This window comes from Salmo trutta, unplaced genomic scaffold, assembly GCF_901001165.1.
Source record: "Salmo trutta unplaced genomic scaffold, fSalTru1.1, whole genome shotgun sequence".
Classification (NCBI taxonomy): domain Eukaryota; kingdom Metazoa; phylum Chordata; class Actinopteri; order Salmoniformes; family Salmonidae; genus Salmo; species Salmo trutta.
The window spans coordinates 1-22072 of record NW_021823491.1 but is presented as its reverse complement, the minus strand read 5'-3'; the positions used below and the strand labels follow the sequence as shown (position 1 = coordinate 22072).

General features: G+C 46.8%; 1 protein-coding gene across 1 annotated transcript; it reads right to left on the bottom strand.

Annotated features, from left to right (window-relative positions):
* Positions 1-3199: 3199 nt before the first annotated feature.
* LOC115191178 (UPF0472 protein C16orf72 homolog) lies at positions 3200-9672 on the bottom strand. The gene is made up of 4 exons (XM_029749115.1): positions 9240-9672; positions 7968-8048; positions 5583-5879; positions 3200-4424 (listed from the first exon to the last, which is right to left on the bottom strand). Exons 1-4 carry the CDS (start codon positions 9436-9438, stop codon positions 4150-4152), a joined length of 852 nt encoding a protein of 283 aa, XP_029604975.1. The 5' UTR covers positions 9439-9672; the 3' UTR covers positions 3200-4149.
* Positions 9673-22072: the final 12400 nt, after the last annotated feature.

Sequence of the window (22072 nt, the reverse complement as noted above, 5' to 3'; positions counted from 1 at the left end):
GTGAGTGTGTGTGCGTCTGTGCGTGTCGTGAGTGTGTGTCCGTGAGTGTGTGTAAGTGAGTGTGTGTAAGTGAGTGTGTGTCTGTCTGTGTGTGTGTCTGTGCGTGTCGTGAGTGTGTGTAAGTGAGTGTGTGTCTGTGTGTGTGTCGTGAGTGTGTGTGTCGTGAGTGTGTGTGTGTCTGTGCGTGTCGTGAGTGTGTGTCCGTGAGTGTGTGTAAGTGAGTGTGTGTAAGTGAGTGTGTGTCTGTGTGTGTGTCGTGAGTGTCGTGAGTGTGTGTAAGTGAGTGTGTGTCCGTGAGTGTGTGTAAGTGAGTGTGTGTCCGTGAGTGTGTGTCGTGAGTGTGTGTGTGTGTCTGTGTCACTGTCCTGGAGTGTGTGGGGAAAAGATGAGTATTGGACAGCCTTAGAGCAAAAACTACATTCTGATCTTCTGCCCAGAAAGGAACAATATCTGATCTGTTGGTTCCAAAGAACAATTAGTGGAAACAAATGAGAATTGGGTACTGTGTAAATGTAGCCCTACGGTCAACAGGACCAGGCTTAGTGACTGTGGATCAGACTAGAGAAGACATGGCTATACCAGGTCTAGTGACTGTATATCTATACCAGGTCTAGTAACTGTATATCTATACCAGGCTTAGTGACTGTAGATCAGACTAGAGAAGACATGGCTATACCAGGTCTAGTGACTGTATATCTATACCAGGTCTAGTAACTGTATATCTATACCAGGCTTAGTGACTGTAGATCAGACTAGAGAAGACATGGCTATACCAGGTCTAGTGACTGTATATCTATACCAGGTCTAGTAACTGTATATCTATACCAGGCTTAGTGACTGTAGATCAGACTAGAGAAGACATGGCTATACCAGGTCTAGTGACTGTATATCTATACCAGGTCTAGTAACTGTATATTTATACCAGGCTTAGTGACTGTAGATCAGACTAGAGAAGACATGGCTATACCAGGTCTAGTGACTGCATATCTATACCAGGTCTAGTAACTCTATATCTATACCAGGTCTAGTCAATGTAGATCAGACTAGAGAAGACATGTCTATACCAGGTCTAGTAACTGTATATCTATACCAGGTCTAGTCACTGTTTATCTATACCAGGTCTAGTCACTGTATATATCGACGAGAGAAGACATGTCTATACCAGGTCTAGTCACTGTATATCTATACCAGGTCTAGTCACTGTAGATCAGACTAAAGAAGACATGTCTATACCAGGTCTAGTAACTGTATATCTATACCAGGTTAAGTAACTGTATATCTATACCAGGTCTAGTCACTGTTTATCTTTACCAGGTCTAGTCACTGTATATATCGACGAGAGAAAACATGTCTATACCAGGTCTAGTCACTGTATATCTATACCAGGTCTAGTAACTGTATATCTACACCAGGTCTAGTAACTATATCTACACCAGGTCTAGTAACTGTATATCTATACCAGAAGACATTGAACATGTCCAAAAGCCTGAGGCCAGAGCAGTAAAATTATAAAATCACCATATTTCTTAGTAACTATCCATTTCTAAGCTCTGAAGTGTTTAGAGGGCTACGGATTTCATTTGGTGTGGAAGAAAAAGCAGTCAAATTACCATATTTCTTAGTAACTATCCATTTCTAAGCTCTGAAGTGTTTAGAGGGCTACAGTTTTCATTTGGTGTGGAAGAAAAAGCAGTAAAATGATCATATTTCTAACCGTTTCTAAGCCCTCTGTGCAGTGTGATATGGATGGGGGGGGGGAGTGGCCTGTGGCTGTTGTCAGAGGAGACAGGAGATTCTGTGGTGACTGTTGTCTGAGGAGACTCCGTGGTGTCTGAGATGGGTGGTGATGTTGGTCTCTGCCACCCCCATGTGGCATGAAGGTGAACTGTGGTGGCACTGTTGTTGCGGACTGTTTCTGTCGATGTCTTTTGTTTACATCTTCGGTTCCCCAAGCGGCTTGACGATGCTCCTACCGCCAACACACGGTTACAACACATCAAGCTCCCGTCGGCACACGAACTAAACATAACTCAGGGAAAGTGGCTTTGGATAATTGTTTTGTTATCCTGTAACAATAATGTGACGGTTCAATTGTTAAAAACAGATTCATCCTCAGACTCAGTTCATAGTTAAAAACAGTGATGGAATTGAAGGACTTTGGGCACCTGCCAGCCGGGCTAGTAGACTGCAATTAATACTAGCCTGGTCTAAACAACACTGGCCAGCCGGGTTAGTAGACCGCAAGTAATACTAGCCTGGTCTAAAAAGCACTGCACAGCCGGGCTAGTAGACCACAATTAATACTAGCCTGGTCTAAACAGCACTGCACAGCCGGGCTAGTAGACCACAATTAATACTAGCCTGGTCTAAACAGCACTGCACAGCCGGGCTAGTAGACCACAATACTAGCCTGGTCTAAACAGCACCGGCCAGCCGGGCTAGTCGACTGCAATTAATACTAGCCTGGTCTAAACAACACTGGCCAGCCGGGCTAGTAGACCGCAAGTAATACTAGCCTGGTCTAAAAAGCACTGCACAGCCAGGCTAGTAGACCACAATTAATACTAGCCTGGTCAACATTCAGGTCCAAAATATGTGCCATGCAATACATAAGACATTTCACTGGCAACCGGGCTAGTTTGGTACATTTACTACTAGCCTGGTCTGAACAGTACTATCCCCAGGCTAGTTTGGTACATTTACTACTAGCCTGGTCTGAACAGTACTATCCCCAGGCTAGTTTGGTACATTTACTACTAGCCTGGTCTGAACAGTACTATCCCCATGCTAGTTTGGTACATTTACTACTAGCCTGGTCTGAACAGTACTATCCCCATGCTAGTTTGGTACATTTACTACTAGCCTGGTCTGAACAGTACTATCCCCAGGCTAGTTTGGTACATTTACTACTAGCCTGGTCTGAACAGTACTATCCCCAGGCTAGTTTGGTACATTTACTACTAGCCTGGTCTGAACAGTACTATCCCCAGGCTAGTTTGGTACATTTACTACTAGCCTGGTCTGAACAGTACTATCCCCAGGCTAGTTTGGTACATTTACTACTAGCCTGGTCTGAACAGTACTATCCCCAGGCTAGTTTGGTACATTTACTACTAGCCTGGTCTAAACAGTACCAGCCCCAGGCTAGCGGGCTAGCTTAATGTTCATCCCTGATATAAAAGAGAAACATTAAAAACGGTTCATAGTTAAAAGCTTGGTTTGTTTAATGCCAGAATCATTATTTTACTTTTTAAACAATTCAATGGTTTTGCATTTCTTTTTTTTCTTTTTTTTTACAATATGTACCACATGTATGTCTGCATCATACAACAGCAGCACCTAGTTGTCATAATGTATATACACAGTAAATAAGAGAAGAATTAGGGTTAAAGGTTAGAGCGAGACAGGAAGAGCTATGGGGGGGCTTTATAAAACAGAAATACACATGAATCCAGTCAGGATTGTGCTGAACGAACACACACACACACACACGTGCTGGCGGACACACACCCCAGAACTTCCCGCTGTGCCAGAGATAGCAGCTTCCTCAAAGGCAAAGACAAGTCAAACACACACACTTAGTGGCAGTTCTGTCCAACACACACGCATCGAGAGGAGGGCGACAAGAGCCACAGACGCAGTCGCATGAGAGGAGGGGAGGGGCTACTATACAGGAAGGCTTCTAGGCCTCAGGACCCCAACTCTCTTCAACACACCTCTAGTAACGGGGAGGGGTTCCCCACCTAGCCCACCACTCAGAACACATGGCCAACACAGTCTCATCCCAGTGGTCTAGACAGGCTGCTGGTGAGCTACCAGTCTGTTTGTGCTATCATTCCAAGTCCTTGTCATGCCAACCATGAGGAAAGGAGGGAACACAGGAAGAAGGGATGACAGAGGGAGGAGGGATAAGTGGATTTTTAATCATTTACATTTTTCTTTATTTGAAAGCAACAGAGGTGGAGGGACCAGGTTGGGAGGGTTTGATTGGCCGGCCTGGTGCATGAGTCATCATCCAATCAGCTCGACCGCGACAGCAAAGTAGAAATATCTGGTATGCGTGGCGTGTGTAATTTGTGTGTGTGTGAGAAACGTGCCTTGAGCGTGTGTGTATGCATCATCGGTGTGCGTGCGTGATATCCGGGATACTCAGAGCATCCGGTTGCGTTTATGGGTGGGCGAGTCTGTGATGACATCACTGCACTGGGCAGATGCCCTCTTCCTATTGGCAGCAGCGGTTGCCGCGGCGTTCTCCAAATGGAGCGCCATCTCCTCGGCGATGAAGGTGTTCAGGTCGACGTCGTGGAGACCGTTCCTACGGTTACGACCCAGCTGCGGAGTGACGGGGCTGTCGCGTGTTAGGTGCGTCGGAGAGCCAGGGGCACCGGAACGAACGGATATACTGGCCATCGCCCCACTCAGGCCTGGAGGGGAATTATAACACAGGAGTCAGTAAAAATTAAGCAGTGTCTCTCCACATCTACCCAGACACCAAAATATTAGAGAGAGAGGTGGGAGAGAGAGAGAGAGGGGGGAGAATCCCAATTGAATGTAATTTAAATCAGTTCCGTGGTTGCCATTGCGCCATGAACAGGGCAGAGAGCTCCTGTACATTGTTTTAAACATCTTTTTGAATTACTTCTTGAATGTTTGAGCTACAATATCTGGTGGATTTGACCTACGGAGTTTCTGGACTAATGGCCATTCAGTCAGTGTTTGGCTAGGCAGCTAGCTGGACTAATGGCCAGTCAGTCAGTGTTTGGCTAGGCAGCTAGCTGGACTAATGGCCAGTCAGTCAGGGTTTGGCTAGGTAGCTAGCTGGACTAATGGCCATTCAGTCAGTGTTTGGCTTGGCTAGGTAGCTAGCTGGACTAATGGCAAGCCAGCTTGTCTTGGCTAGGTAGTCAGCTAGCTGGACTAATGGCCATTCAGTCAGGGTTGGGGTTGGCTTGGCTAGGTAGCTAGCTGGACTAATGGCCAGTCAGTTTTTGGCTAGGAGGCTAGCTGGAGTAATGGCCAGTCAGTCAGGGTTTGGCTAGGCAGCTAGCTGGACTAACGACCAGTCAGTTTGTTAGGCTAGGTAGTTAGCTAGCTGGTCTAATGGCCAGTCAGTCAGTCAGTGTTTGGCTAGGTAGCTAGCTGGACTAATGGCCAGTCAGTCAGTGTTTGGCTAGGTAGCTAGCTGGACTAATGGCCAGTCAGTCAGTGTTTGGCTAGGTAGCTAGCTGGACTAATGGCCAGTCAGTCAGTGTTTGGCTAGGTAGCTAGCTGGACTAATGGCCAGTCAGTCAGGGTTTGGCGAGGTAGCTTGCTGGATTAAATGGCCAGTCAGTCAGTGTTTGGCTAGGCAGCTAGCTGGACTAATGGCCAGTTAGTCAGTGTTTGGCTAGGAGGCTAGCTGGACTAATGGCCAGTCAGTCAGTGTTTGGCTAGGCAGCTAGCTGGACTAACGGCCAGTCAGTTTGTTAGGCTAGGTAGTTAGCTGGCTATGTGATCATTTGAATGATGTTTCCATGAACGATATGGCCTGTGGTGGGAGGAGTTGAGAGAGGCCTCGTAAAGGGACTGTGTGTCTGTCTCACCGTGCAGTGCGATGGCCTCTCTGAAGGGCTGCAGGTCAGCCTCGACAGACGACCCGCTCTCCGTGGGCGGCGGCCTGCTGGGTGACATCACAGAGAGGGCGTGGCCGTGTTTGGGCATCTGTGCGTCGCGACGGGGGTTGCGTGGGGGCGGGGCCTTGCCACACAAAAAGCTGATGAGGTCCTCCCTCCTGATGTTTCTCCTCCTCTTCTTCACCCAGGCCAGCACGTCTTTATTACGACGCTGGTACGACCGCTGGATCCCCAACTCATAGCTCTGCTGCTGGGACTCTAGTGACTCTGTTAGGGGGGAGAGAGAGAGAGAGGAGGGAGAGAGGTTGGTACCCTCCCTGGGTGTAGTTGACTTTACCAGTGTGTTACAGACTATGAAGACCAGTCAGTCAGTAGCTGTGTCCATAGCAGACGACCAGCAACACAGAATAGATAAATCAAGTCATTTACCACATTAACATTACAGGTTGCATTAGTCTCCAAGACGTTTACATAATGACTTACTGCACCTATAGCAGGTAGAATTAGTCTCCAAGACGTTTACATAATGACTTACTGCACTAATAGCAGGTAGAATTAGTCTCCAAGACGTTTACATAATGACTTACTGCACTAATAGCAGGTAGAATTAGTCTCCAAGACGTTTACATAATGACTTACTGCACTAATAGCAGGTAGAATTAGTCTCCAAGACGTTTACATAATGACTTACTGCAGTAATAGCAGGTAGCATTAGTCTCCAAGACGTTTACATAATGACTTACTGCACTAATAGCAGGTAGCATTAGTCTCCAAGACGTTTAAATAATGACTTACTGCGCAAATAGCAGGTAGAATTAGTCTCCAAGACATTACCATAATGACTTACTGCGCTAACAGCATTAATCTCCAAAATGTTTACATAATGACTTACTGCAGTAATAGCAGGTAGCATTAGTCTCCAAGACGTTTACATAATGACTTACTGCAGTAATAGCAGGTAGCATTAGTCTCCAAGACCTTTACATAATGATTTACTGCGCTAACAGCATTAATCTCAAATGTTTACATAATGACTTCCTGCAGTAATAGCAGGTAGCATTAGTCTCCAAGTTGTTTACATAATGACTTACTGCACTAATAGCAGGTAGAATTAGTCTCCAAGACGTTTACATAATGACTTACTGCAGTAATAGCAGGTAGCATTAGTCTCCAAGACGTTTACATAATAACTTACTGCACTAATAGCAGGTAGCATTAGTCTCCAAGACGTTTAAATAATGACTTACTGCGCAAATAGCAGGTAGAATTAGTCTCCAAGACATTACCATAATGACTTACTGCGCTAACAGCATTAATCTCCAAAATGTTTACATAATGACTTACTGCAGTAATAGCAGGTAGCATTAGTCTCCAAGACGTTTACATAATGACTTACTGCAGTAATAGCAGGTAGCATTAGTCTCCAAGACCTTTACATAATGATTTACTGCGCTAACAGCATTAATCTCAAATGTTTACATAATGACTTCCTGCAGTAATAGCAGGTAGCATTAGTCTCCAAGTTGTTTACATAATGACTTACTGCACTAATAGCAGGTAGCATTAGTCTCCAAGACGTTTACATAATGACTTACTGCACTAAAAGCAGGTAGAATTAGTCTAAGACGTTTACATAATGACTTACTGCACTAACAGCATTAATCTCCAAAATGTTTACATAATGACTTACTGCAGTAATAGCAGGTAGCATTAGTCTCCAATACATTACCATAATGACTTACTGCGCTAACAGCATTAATCTCCAAAATGTTTACATAATGACTTACTGCACTAATAGCAGGTAGAATTAGTCTCCAAGACGTTTACATAATGACTTCCTGCAGTAATAGCAGGTAGCATTAGTCTCCAAGATGTTTACATAATGACTTACTGCACTAACAGCAGGTAGAATTAGTCTCCAAGACGTTTACATAATGACTTACTGCACTAATAGCATTGAGACTGAGCTCAATAGAAACATCCTCACCCCTGACTCTCACACACATGCATACAGGGTTGTATTTAACAACGCACACTGTGGAACGCATCTTGCAATGGAAAACAAAAACAAGCATTTTATATTGGACAGGTTCCCCACATTGGAATATTCGCTTGCATTTCATCCCTAGTGAACAGGACCCTGGTGGTCTAGCGACAGCACGGAGTATGGGTGTGTGGCTAGGGAAGAGAGGAGGGAAAGGGTTAGGGTGTGGGTGGTAGACTGTTGTCATTCATCTGAGTGTCCCCGGGGAAACCATGTTAGCAGCAGGGAGTTCATAGCCTGGTAAAACACAGACACTCACACAGCCAAGACAAAAACACACAATAAAACAAGTTAAACTCAGCATTAGTTACCTTTGTAGAGGTTGGTGACGGCAGTAGCTGCGTTCTGGAAAGGAACCCAGAGAGACAGCCCCTGTTGTTGACAAACTCTGTCTGAAAACACAAACAGGAAATGTTTACAATCAAAGAAACTGGACATTCACAATACCAATATATGCCATTAATTCCATACTTGTGTCTAACACACGTCATCGACTGACAAGACTGCGACTGTGCCGGGCCAGCATAACTTTGAATAGACAACTTTCTATACTTGACCCTTCAACTTGTTTCAGCTTGGCTAAGCAACGCCATTTTGTCTGACTGAGCTGCATCAGTCTGACTTCACTGTGTTTATATGCCTTAGACCAAACCTATGGCAAAAAAAGCAGCGACAGTTATCTAGCTAGCTGAACACTGGCTTGGGCCATAACGGGCAAAACTACTCTAGTTATGCCGGCATAGTGGTTGTTTTACTGAAGATGTGAATGTAGAATACACCCTCAATATTTGTGATGACTGGTAGACTAACGTTAGTTATCTAGAATAACAATTATATAGTACCTCGGATAGCTAACATTAGTCATAATCCAATCGCCATTTTGTCCTAGTAACGCATTGTCAGCGTTATAATTCACCTCATCCTTAAATTGATAGGCCAGACTAGGTGAATGGTCAAGTGTTGTAATGTGCCAAGCAGACCGAGTGTAGAGACAACAGAAACAGCTTGGTCGTAAATAGCAAATAGTTATTTTCAACACAAGAACTCCTCCCTGCGCTTCGCCATTTTGTGCTGCTAACGGCGTTACGGCTAGACTGTAAGTTAACTCGAGACAAATGTGCAAAACTCGACATTTAATATATTTTTTTAAATGATTGAACAAAGAAATGCAATCACTTGAACGATGTACAGCGGTCAAAATATATTACAAAGTTGTATCTATGATATCTTTAGTTAGTTCCGAGCTAGCTACAGTACTGTTACTGGCCAACTGACAAGTTCCTGGACCTGATATGAGCGAACGTAAACTAGCTAGCTAAGTTAGCAGCCAGTTAACGTCGACAAGCTAGCAGGGGTTAAGATGACAATCTGTACATCATTCTTGGACAATGTTAGTTATTTTATATATTAACTACATTTCTAACAGACTACAAGTAGGGTCTAAAATGGTTGCCAACAAAAACAGCAAGCTAGATAGCGTTAATGCCCTTTGTAGCCTTGCCACTCGAGTCTGATAGCTGCCAATTAGCAAAAAGCTATCTTAGTTAGCTAATGCTAGCTAGTTGTTAGTGAAGTATTCGGACCTTTGTATAGCTGGGCGACCGCAGTGGCGGAATTTTGGAAAAGATGCCATAGTTTCTGCTGACTTTGCTCCGACTCCTCCTCGCTTGGCTCCTCTTGCTCCGCCTCGGCCAAACACTGCCGCTCCCATTTGGAGAACCAATGTTCGGGACCGTGCTCCTGGATCTCCGCTTCGCCCTCCTCCTTCTTCTTCTCCTCCATAATAAATCGCAATTAAGCGTCTATTACGTTACGGTTTATTATATGTGACCCCGTTTTTTCCCCCCCTTATAGATGTGAATACTAATCGGATGATTAGTAACGAGCCGTAGAAACGCTCAAAAACAGCTGTTGTTCAAGCTAGATCCGCATTGTGAAAACATTGGGTGGCTAAACGCTAGCTAGCTAGTCGTCATCGCCCCGGTTCTAAACAAACTGAAGGAGTCGTCGACAGAAAAAACATGTAAACTTGCTTGTTAACAAAACCCCGCCTATTTCGCACCATGCTAAAGAACGATTGGCCACAGTGGTGCTTAGGCGTGGTTCTGCGAATTATCCTCAAATCTTCATTGGATGTAGGGGAAGAGAACGTCATAGAACAACAATGTTGATCCTGCCCCTGACTGTCAAACGGTCTCTGTCCAGAGGGAACCGTGTTGTCAGGTTCCTTGGGATGGCCCTACACCATGCAAGTTGACGTTTAACATGGTTAAGGTTATGCTTAGGGTTGTTAGGGTTTAGTGTATGGACGTCCCAAAGATCCCAGATAACTATCCGCGGGGGTGGAAGTTTACAAACTATATTATTTAGCCTCAAATTCTGGCCTACAGTCAGAAAGTAGCCCAATAATTTAAAACAATGACCCCCTTTAGTAGACCAGCCAACCTGGACAAAGTGCTGTTTTTGTTTGCTTGTTACAGGTTGTCATCCATGCTAGATCAAACAATAATGTTAGATTCATAAAGTTAGGCCAGATAACAGCTTACATTTAGATTTAAGGCAATTTTTAAAGGGTTTCAAAGGTCAAATCTGGTTAAAATGGCCATATTTTTGACTTATTTTATTTAACCTTTATTTAGGCAAGTCAGTCAAGAACAAATTCTTATTTACAATGACGGCCTAGAACTGTTCGTCGTCAGCACAAGAAATGTTATCGGGAGCTTCATGAAATTAGTTTCCATGGCCGAGCAGTCGCACACAAACCTAAGATCGCCATGCGCAATGCCAAGTGTCAGCTTGGCGTAAAGCTCGCCGCCATTGGACTCTGGAGCAGTGGAAATGCTTTCTCTGGAGTGATGAATCCCACTTCACCATCTGGCAGTCCGACGGATGAATCTGGGTTTGGCGGATGCCAGGAGAACGCTACTTGCCCCAATGCATATTTCCAACTGTAAAGTTTGGTGGAGGAGGAATAATGTTCTGGGGCTGTTTTTCATGGTTCGGGCTAGGCTCCTTAAATCCAGGTAAGGGGAATCTTAATGCTACAGCATACAATGACATTCGAGACGTTTCTGTGCTTACAACTTTGTGGCAACAGTTTGGGGAAGGTCCTTTCCTGTTTCAGCATGACAATGGTTTGTCGAGTTCGATGTGGAAGAACTTGACTGGCTTGCACAGAGCCCTGACCTCAACCCCATCGAACACCTTTGGGATGAATTGAAACGTCGACTGCGAGCCAGGCCTAATCGCCCAACATCAGTGCCCGACCTCACTATAACCTGTTAGTTCATATGCCTTGCCACCGTGATATATAGGCAATAAGAACACACTTTGGCAGAATAAATTCAACCACACTTTTGTTTCATCACAAAACCGGACAGCAACATTTGTATTTGTACTTATTATGGATCCCCTTACTCTTCCTGGGGTCCAGGAAAAAATTAAGGCAGTTATACAATTTTAAAAACATTACATTAACAACAGATTTCACAACACACTAAGTGTGTGTCCTCAGGCCCCTACTCCACTACCACATATCTGCAACACACTAAGTGTGAGTCCTCAGGCCCTCTACTCTACTACCACATATCTACAACACATTAAGTGTGAGTCCTCAGGTCACTACTCTATTACCACATAAAGTGTGTCCCCTCAGGCCCTCTACTCTACTACCACATATCTACAACACACTAAGTGTGAGTCCTCAGGCCCTCTACTCTACTACCACATATCTACAACACACTAAGTGTGAGTCCTCAGGCCCTCTACTCTACTACCACATATCTACAACACATTAAGTGTGTCCTCAGGCCCCTACTCCACTACCACATATCTAGAACACACTAAGTGTGTGTCCTCAGGCCTCTACTCCACTACCACATATCTACAACACAAAATCCATGTGTACAGTCAATGGAGAAATGGAGCTGCCTCCACTATTCCAGCACCATTTCAACGTCAACCTATTTCCATCCACGGCTAATTTAGGAAAGTGAAGATTTTAGCTAACTAGCTAGCCACCGGAGAACAACACAACGAGATGCAACAATAAAAAAATATATATTGGTAAATGACGTGCGCTTTTGATGTGATTGGGGCGAAGCCAAATCCAAACTGGCTTTCCTTGACACCTTTTTTTTTTGGTGTGCCAGGACCATTCACGGTTGAGTTCACTCAGTTTTGCTCAAAGATGGTGGACTATTATTTTAATTGTTTTTATCAAGGGAAGGCAAGTGCTCTCTGGCTTCCCTTGCATTCAGTACTACGGGTGACAAACAATGTCATACTCTTTTTGACCAGACAGCATCAGATAGATGGCGTACACATACAGAGACAGAGGGGCGCTGTTTCACTCGATTGGATGCTTTCTCCCGTGAGATACATTCAGCCTCTTGTGAATTGAAGGAAAATTATGAAACATAAAAATAGAAAGATCCATTTATTTTTCTTTGTCCATTTCTTGGGGAAGCCAGGCTTCCCTTTGCACCCATGATTACATACCAGTGGGTACAATGGATTCTCTACACTATACTTTCTTGTTTTTGTCACAAACTGAAATTAAGCGAACTATTAGAATTTGATCAAAACAGGAAATGGTGGAGTGATTTCTGCACAGTGCATCTTTAAAATAGTAATTTTATCTTGATCTGTTCAGTGAATTTTGATCAGAATCTGACTATCCTATTTGGATGCTTGTACATGTTACCCCCTTTAAAATTACATTTACAGTTTCAAAATCTCTGTCTCAGAAAGTACGATTCTTACGAGGTAAAGTTCTTCTGGTTCAGTGGGGTCTCCCACAGTTTTCTCAGAGGGTCAACGTCCTCTAGGTCCTTAGTGGTGGTCAACTATAGCTGAAAACATCAGAATGTTCATATTTTCTGTATTTTTCCATGTTTTAAAGCATAATAACTGTAATGAAAAGTAAATTAATGCATCCATTCCATAGTCTGTGTTTTATTATCCACTCAGGTTTAGTTGATAATTTCAGGATATTTGACCTAAATCTATTACTATTATACCTAAACCTAACTTTGTGTACCTAAAATTATTGTTTGTTCAAGGATGGATGACAGCCTGTACCAAGCAAAACAATTACAATTAAATTCCAGGTTGGCTGGTCTACTACTGTTAAATCTAAGACTACACACTGACTACACTTTAGCTCGCTAGTTAGCATAATAACTGTATGAAAAGTAATGCATCCATTCCATAGTCTAAGTGTTCTAGACTTTAGCTAGCTAGTTAGCATAATAACTGTATGAAAGGGTAAATTAATGCCTCCATTCCATAGTCTAAGTGTTTTAGACATTAGCTAGCTAGTTAGCAGAGCAGTAGATCAGTAGATCTGGCCACGTGGAGAAGACCACCCTCAGTCTGGCCATGTGAGGAAGACCACCCTCAGTCTGGCCATGTGGAGAAGACCACTAGAAGTCTGGCCATGTGGAGAAGACCACTAGAAGTCTGGCCATGTGGAGAAGACCACTAGAAGTCTGGCCATGTGGAGAAGACCACTAGAAGTCTGGCCATGTGGAGAAGACCACTAGAAGTCTGGCCATGTGGAGAAGACCACTAGAAGTCTGGCCATGTGGAGAAGACCAGTAGAAGTCTGGCCATGTGGAGACCACTAGAAGTCTGGCCATGTGGAGAAGACCACTAGAAGTGTGGCTGTCAAGTCCTCCTCTTGTTCACCATCCAAAGGACACAGGGACAACTCAATTTTCCAACTCAATCTTTTTTATTTTTAGTTTGCCTTCAGTTGATTGGTCTGTCCAGTAATTTAGCCAGTAAATTAGCTAGTAAATTAGGTTGTAAACCTTTAAAGACAGAACAAAAAGTTACCATCTTAATTAAACATTTTAATGAACTTAAACTAGTCTAAACATTTAAATAACATTCTAAATAACTAAGATGAATTAACCATTTAAGCCTTTTACCATTGGCGTCTTTGGACTGAACCTGTGAGTGAACTTGGAGTTTTCCCTCTGAAGTTTGTTCTTCTGAATGACTGACGCCCTCCATGCCTTCACAGGTGCTCCAAATCAGTGAAAATGATTGATCAGGTGACAAGCAGCCGGTTTGCTGCTGCTGGTGCACTCTGGGAAGTGTAGTTCTTTGACTCACTCCTGATATTCAGCTCAACAGTGGCCATGTGGAGAAGTGCAGCTATAGTGAGGGGTAACTTACCACCTTGGTCAGGGCCAGCATGAGGGATAAAGTTTATCCTGTGTCGGTGACTGTAGCTATTAAGTTTGAGCATCTTAGCAATACAATGTGTTCTATACAGCAGTCAACATTCTACAAGAGACACTTAATCAATTATATAATCATTAACCAGGTTACCCCTGATACCAGCCTTAGATGAGTGATAACTCAGTTCTAGAATGTTGTCATTGATGAGAATTTTTTTTTTTTTAAATCAACTGACATTGTATACTGAACCAAAATATAAACGCAACATACAACAATTTACAGATTTTACTGAGTTACAGTTCATGTAAGGAAATCAGTAAATTGAAAAAAATGTTTTAGGCCCTAATCTATGGATTTCACATGACTGGGCAGGGGCGCAGCCATGGGTGAGCCTGGGAGGGCATAGGCCCACCCACTGGGGAGCCAGGCCCAACTAATCAGAATTAGTTTAATCAGCTGTTGGGGTGTCTGGTCTCAGACAATCATGCAGGTGAAGAAGCCAGATGTGGATGTCCTGGGCTGGCGTGGTTACACTGGTTTTCAGTCCAGTTGGAGGTAATGCCAAATTCTCTAAAACAACATTGGAGGTGGCTTATGGTAGAGAATTGAACATTCAAATCTCTGGCAACAGCTCTGGTGGACATTCCTGCAGTCAGCATGCCAATTGCACGCTTTCTCAAAACTTGAGACATCAGTGGCATTGTGTTGTGTGACAAAACTGCACATTTTAGAGTGATCTTTTATTGTCCCCAGTAATGATCATGCTGTTTAATCAGTTTCTTGATATGCCACACCTGTCAGATAGATGGATTATCTTGACAAAATGAGAAATACTCATTAACAGGAGATGTAAACAAATGTGTGCACAACATTTGAGAGAAATCAGCTTTTCTGTGTGTATGGAACATTAATGGAATGTTGTTTTTTCATCTCATGAAACATTGGACCAACACTTTACATATATTTTGTTCAGTATAGTTTTCATGACCAGAGACAAATCTTCACAGGAACAGTATTTATTTATTCAGAGTTTATCCATTCACACAGTCTGGATCTATAGGATCCTTCCCACTATTATGATTGATATGTCAAGTGGTAAAATCCCAAGTTATTAACTAAAAGTTTATGGAAAAACTGCACTTGTGCTCGTGTGAAAATGACAGTTTATTATATATTCTACAGCTGTGATGTCATCAATCGGCAGGTAGCCTAGTGGTTAGAGTGTTGGGCCAGTCACTGGACGGTTGCTGGATCGAATCCCCGAGCTGACAAGGTAAAAATCTGTCGTATCCCCCTTTCCCCAATCAAATCAATCCTGACTTACGTAGCACATTTCTTAGAACAAATCCATTGCAAGGTGTTCAGAGTCAGGCACGGAAAGGGATGTGGCTCTTAACATCCTTCCTGTTGGCAGGTCTCTATAGGTGACCACTTCCTGTTGGCAGGTCTCTATAGGTGACCAGGGGATTCTCTACCACATGAGAATGCCTCCATGGAGCTCATCAGTGGAACCATGCAGCCTATTTTGGCGGTTCACAATATCAGCTGTACGGATGTGGAATGAGTGTGGAGGAAGCCAACCAACCAGGTGCAGTCAGTGGAGGACCTGTACCCGGCTGGAGACTATAACCCTCTGTCCCAGGAGCCCACAGAGGAGGATACTCAGTGGCTATGACCTGTACCTGGCTGGAGACTATAACCCTCTGTCCCAGGAGCCCACAGAGGAGGATACTCAGTGGCTATGACCTGTACCCGGCTGGAGACTATAACCCTCTGTCCCAGGAGCCCACAGAGGAGGATACTCAGGGGCTATGACCTGTACCTGGCCGGAGACTATAACCCTCTGTCCCAGGAGCCCACAGAGGAGGATACTCAGTGGCTATGACCTGTACCTGGCTGGAGACTATAACCCTCTGTCCCAGGAGCCCACAGAGGAGGATACTCAGTGGAGGACCTGTACCCGGCTGGAGACTATAACCCTCTGTCCCAGGAGCCCACAGAGGAGGATACTCAGTGGCTATGACCTGTACCTGGCCGGAGACTATAACCCTCTGTCCCAGGAGCCCACAGAGGAGGATACTCAGTGGCTATGACCTGTACCTGGCTGGAGACTATAACCCTCTGTCCCAGGAGCCCACAGAGGAGGATACTCAGTGGAGGACCTGTACCTGGCTGGAGACTATAACCCTCTGTCCCAGGAGCCCACAGAGGAGGATACTCAGGGGCTATGACCTGTACCCGGCCGGAGACTATAACCCTCTGTCCCAGGAGCCCACAGAGGAGGATACTCAGTGGAGGACCTGTACCTGGCTGGAGACTATAACCCTCTGTCCCAGGAGCCCACAGAGGAGGATACTCAGTGGCTATGACCTGTACCTGGCTGGAGACTACAACCCTCTGTCCCAGGAGCCCACAGAGGAGGATACTCAGTGGCTATGACCTGTACCCGGCTGGAGACTATAACCCTCTGTCCCAGGAGCCCACAGAGGAGGATACTCAGGGGCTATGACCTGTACCTGGCTGGAGACTATAACCCTCTGTCCCAGGAGCCCACAGAGGAGGATACTCAGTGGCTATGACCTGTACCTGGCTGGAGACTATAACCCTCTGTCCCAGGAGCCCACAGAGGAGGATACTCAGTGGCTATGACCTGTACCCGGCCGGAGACTATAACCCTCTGTCCCAGGAGCCCACAGAGGAGGATACTCAGTGGCTATGACCTGTACCCGGCTGGAGACTATAACCCTCTGTCCCAGGAGCCCACAGAGGAGGATACTCAGTGGCTATGACCTGTACCCGGCTGGAGACTATAACCCTCTGTCCCAGGAGCCCACAGAGGAGGATACTCAGTGGCTATGACCTGTACCTGGCTGGAGACTACAACCCTCTGTCCCAGGAGCCCACAGAGGAGGATACTCAGTGGCTATGACCTGTACCCCGGCTGGAGACTACAACCCTCTGTCCCAGGAGCCCACAGAGGAGGATACTCAGTGGCTATGACCTGTACCCGGCTGGAGACTATAACCCTCTGTCCCAGGAGCCCACAGAGGAGGATACTCAGTGGCTATGACCTGTACCTGGCTGGAGACTATAACCCTCTGTCCCAGGAGCCCACAGAGGAGGATACTCAGTGGAGGACCTGTACCCGGCTGGAGACTACAACCCTCTGTCCCAGGAGCCCACAGAGGAGGATACTCAGTGGCTATGACCTGTACCTGGCTGGAGACTATAACCCTCTGTCCCAGGAGCCCACAGAGGAGGATACTCAGTGGAGGACCTGTACCTGGCCGGAGACTATAACCCTCTGTCCCAGGAGCCCACAGAGGAGGATACTCAGTGGCTATGACCTGTACCCGGCTGGAGACTATAACCCTCTGTCCCAGGAGCCCACAGAGGAGGATACTCAGTGGCTATGACCTGTACCCGGCTGGAGACTATAACCCTCTGTCCCAGGAGCCCACAGAGGAGGATACTCAGTGGAGGACCTGTACCTGGCCGGAGACTATAACCCTCTGTCCCAGGAGCCCACAGAGGAGGATACTCAGTGGCTATGACCTGTACCTGGCTGGAGACTATAACCCTCTGTCCCAGGAGCCCACAGAGGAGGATACTCAGTGGAGGACCTGTACCTGGCCGGAGACTATAACCCTCTGTCCCAGGAGCCCACAGAGGAGGATACTCAGTGGCTATGACCTGTACCCGGCTGGAGACTATAACCCTCTGTCCCAGGAGCCCACAGAGGAGGATACTCAGTGGCTATGACCTGTACCCGGCTGGAGACTATAACCCTCTGTCCCAGGAGCCCACAGAGGAGGATACTCAGTGGAGGACCTGTACCTGGCTGGAGACTATAACCCTCTGTCCCAGGAGCCCACAGAGGAGGATACTCAGTGGCTATGACCTGTACCTGGCTGGAGACTATAACCCTCTGTCCCAGGAGCCTACAGAGGAGGATACTCAGTGGCTATGACCTGTACCTGGCTGGAGACTATAACCCTCTGTCCCAGGAGCCCACAGAGGAGGATACTCAGTGGCTATGACCTGTACCTGGCTGGAGACTATAACCCTCTGTCCCAGGAGCCCACAGAGGAGGATACTCAGTGGAGGACCTGTACCTGGCTGGAGACTATAACCCTCTGTCCCAGGAGCCCACAGAGGAGGATACTCAGTGGAGGACCTGTACCTGGCTGGAGACTATAACCCTCTGTCCCAGGAGCCCACAGAGGAGGATACTCAGTGGCTATGACCTGTACCTGGCTGGAGACTATAACCCTCTGTCCCAGGAGCCCACAGAGGAGGATACTCAGTGGAGGACCTGTACCTGGCCGGAGACTATAACCCTCTGTCCCAGGAGCCCACAGAGGAGGATACTCAGTGGCTATGACCTGTACCCGGCTGGAGACTATAACCCTCTGTCCCAGGAGCCCACAGAGGAGGATACTCAGTGGCTATGACCTGTACCCGGCTGGAGACTATAACCCTCTGTCCCAGGAGCCCACAGAGGAGGATACTCAGTGGAGGACCTGTACCTGGCTGGAGACTATAACCCTCTGTCCCAGGAGCCCACAGAGGAGGATACTCAGTGGCTATGACCTGTACCTGGCTGGAGACTATAACCCTCTGTCCCAGGAGCCTACAGAGGAGGATACTCAGTGGCTATGACCTGTACCTGGCTGGAGACTATAACCCTCTGTCCCAGGAGCCTACAGAGGAGGATACTCAGTGGAGGACTTGTACCCGGCTGGAGACTATAACCCTCTGTCCCAGGAGCCCACAGAGGAGGATACTCAGTGGCTATGACCTGTACCTGGCTGGAGACTATAACCCTCTGTCCCAGGAGCCCACAGAGGAGGATACTCAGTGGAGGACCTGTACCCGGCTGGAGACTATAACCCTCTGTCCCAGGAGCCTACAGAGGAGGATACTCAGTGGAGGACCTGTACCCGGCTGGAGACTATAACCCTCTGTCCCAGGAGCCCACAAAGGAGGATACTCAGTGGCTATGACCTGTACCTGGCTGGAGACTATAACCCTCTGTCCCAGGAGCCCACAGAGGAGGATACTCAGTGGAGGACCTGTACCTGGCTGGAGACTATAACCCTCTGTCCCAGGAGCCTACAGAGGAGGATACTCAGTGGCTATGACCTGTACCCGGCTGGAGACTATAACCCTCTGTCCCAGGAGCCCACAGAGGAGGATACTCAGTGGCTATGACCTGTACCTGGCTGGAGACTATAACCCTCTGTCCCAGGAGCCCACAGAGGAGGATACTCAGTGGCTATGACCTGTACCTGGCTGGAGACTATAACCCTCTGTCCCAGGAGCCCACAGAGGAGGATACTCAGTGGCTATGACCTGTACCTGGCTGGAGACTATAACCCTCTGTCCCAGGAGCCCACAGAGGAGGATACTCAGTGGCTATGACCTGTACCTGGCTGGAGACTATAACCCTCTGTCCCAGGAGCCCACAGAGGAGGATACTCAGTGGAGGACCTGTACCCGGCTGGAGACTATAACCCTCTGTCCCAGGAGCCTACAGAGGAGGATACTCAGTGGCTATGACCTGTACCTGGCTGGAGACTATAACCCTCTGTCCCAGGAGCCCACAGAGGAGGATACTCAGTGGCTAGGACCTGTACCTGGCTGGAGACTATAACCCTCTGTCCCAGGAGCCCACAGAGGAGGATACTCAGTGGCTATGACCTGTACCTGGCCGGAGACTATAACCCTCTGTCCCAGGAGCCCACAGAGGAGGATACTCAGTGGCTATGACCTGTACCTGGCCGGAGACTATAACCCTCTGTCCCAGGAGCCCACAGAGGAGGATACTCAGTGGCTATGACCTGTACCTGGCCGGAGACTATAACCCTCTGTCCCAGGAGCCCACAGAGGAGGATACTCAGTGGCTATGACCTGTACCTGGCTGGAGACTATAACCCTCTGTCCCAGGAGCCCACAGAGGAGGATACTCAGTGGCTATGGGACTCTGTCCGTGTGTAGGTTCAGTAGAATGTCTCCTTGAACCCATCCTGAACAACCGCTACCCCTCCCTTTCATCCGGACATTGTTAAAAAAAAACAAGGGCACCTGGGGCATGCAGGCATTCTGACTGGCATGGCGCTGTCGGTGGAGCAGCAGGAGGCTATATGGCAGGCAGGCATTCTGACTGGCATGGCGCTGTCGGTGGAGCAGCAGGAGGCTATATGGCAGGCAGGCATTCTGACTGGCATGGCGTTGTCGGTGGAGCAGCAGGAGGCTATATGGCAGGCAGGCAACAGTTGGACAGCGCATCAACCCCAACTGGCACAACATGAGGAGAGGGAGGTTGACGGACAGCAGTTCTGGATCAGTGGTTAGGACCAAGCACGTTGCTCGGTCGCTGCTTAAAGGCTCCTCAGATCAGTTGTTGGATGGGGTGTTGTCTGTAAAGTGGGGCACAGATAACAAAGAGGGAGGGCATCAAGGCATTCAAAATGGTTACAGGGATGGATGTGCAAGGTCACAGGGTCTGGGATCCTGGGTGCCTCACCGGATGGTCTGGGATCCTGGGTGCCTCACCGGATGGTCTGGGATCCTGGGTGCCTCACCGGATGGTCTGGGATCCTGGGTGCCTCACCGGATGGTCTGGGATCCTGGGTGCCTCACCGGATGGTCTGGTAGGCAACACAGAGGTGGTGGAGGTCAAGTGTTCCTATGGTGCCTAAAGGGCCCTGACCATTGAAGAGGGAGTGAAGTTGAAGGATTTCTATATCCAAGTGGAGGGAGGGTCTTATTGCCTCTGTGAAGACCATCCTTACTGACACCAGGTCCAAGGTCAGCTCCACATCACTGGAAGGGACACCTGCTTCTTCATTGTCGTGGACTGCCAAAGCCTCCATCACCATCCCCATACAGCGGGATGACCTCTGGCAGACTCCTATTGCTGGACTAGAGGAGTGTTTCAAGGACCACATGCTCCCAAAGTCGGCACTGCAACAGTGAACATCTGTAAATATCTTGTAAATAGTTTTTAAACACTGGCACTGGATCATCACTCGTCATGGGCCTCGTCCTCCTGTCAGTACCTGTTTTCAGGGAGCCAATGGTCCAAAAATATTCCTCATAGTTCATACACACACGCTAGACTCCCAGAATAAGTTATATTATATACAAGCAGCCAACTAAAGTAATGTAGTTAAAGTAAGTTCAATCACAAAGACTTGTCTGAGTGCATCTCTTCACAGTTTCATTCAGGGGTATAAAAACTGCATTTTATCATGGACACAGTGGGAATTTATATCTGTGATGTTCCAATTATTTCTTACCCCCTTCGCTGTGTGGAGCTTCCTTTTCGGGTAAATACAGGGCAATTTTTCTTTCCTAACAGAAAATGCAGCTGCCTGAGCATTTTCAATAATTAAAGTAGTTAGCAGATGTTTCTATTTAATTCATTTTGCTGTTGTACCAGGTCATTTAGAAAATGCAACAGCACCATGTCAGTCCTCCTCAAACTATTAATTAGCTAGGTGAGTTTGTAGATATATCTGCACAGTATGCTTGTTTGTCAGCTAACTAGCCAGAGAGTTTAAGTGGAATGATTAACTCACAATATTTACATTTAACTGACAATATTTCAAATTAACTGCCAACATCAAAGCAAAGCAACATCAAACCAAAGGCCTACCTGCTATCCTGGCATCTGGCATCATCCTTTGTACCTGGAACTTCAATGTTACCATTGAACTCCAAATAAGAAGAAAGTAGAGTTGGATAGGACACACCCTACGGAAATCCTCTGGACTGCTTAACTAGAGAGGGAGAGAGAGAGAGAGAGAGAGACAGAGAGGGAGAGAGGAGAGAGAGGGAGAGAGAGAGAGAGGGAGAGAGAGAGAGAGAGAGAGAGAGAGAGACAGAGAGAGAGAGAGAGAGCGAGAGAGAGAGAGAGAGAGAGGAGAGACAGAGATAGACAGAGAGAGAGAGAGAGAGAGCGAGAGGGAGAGAGAGGAGAGAGAGGGAGAGAGAGAGAGAGAGAGGGAGAGAGAGAGAGAGAGAGAGAGACAGAGAGGTAGAGAGAGAGAGAGGGAGAGAGAGAGAGAGGGAGAGAGAGAGAGAGAGAGAGAGAGAGAGAGAGAGAGGAGAGAGGTGGAGAGATGGAGAGGGAGAGAGATGAGAGAGAGAGAGAGAGAGAGAGACAGAGAGAGAGAGAGAGAGAGCGAAGAGAGAGAGAGAGAAGGGAGAGAGTGGA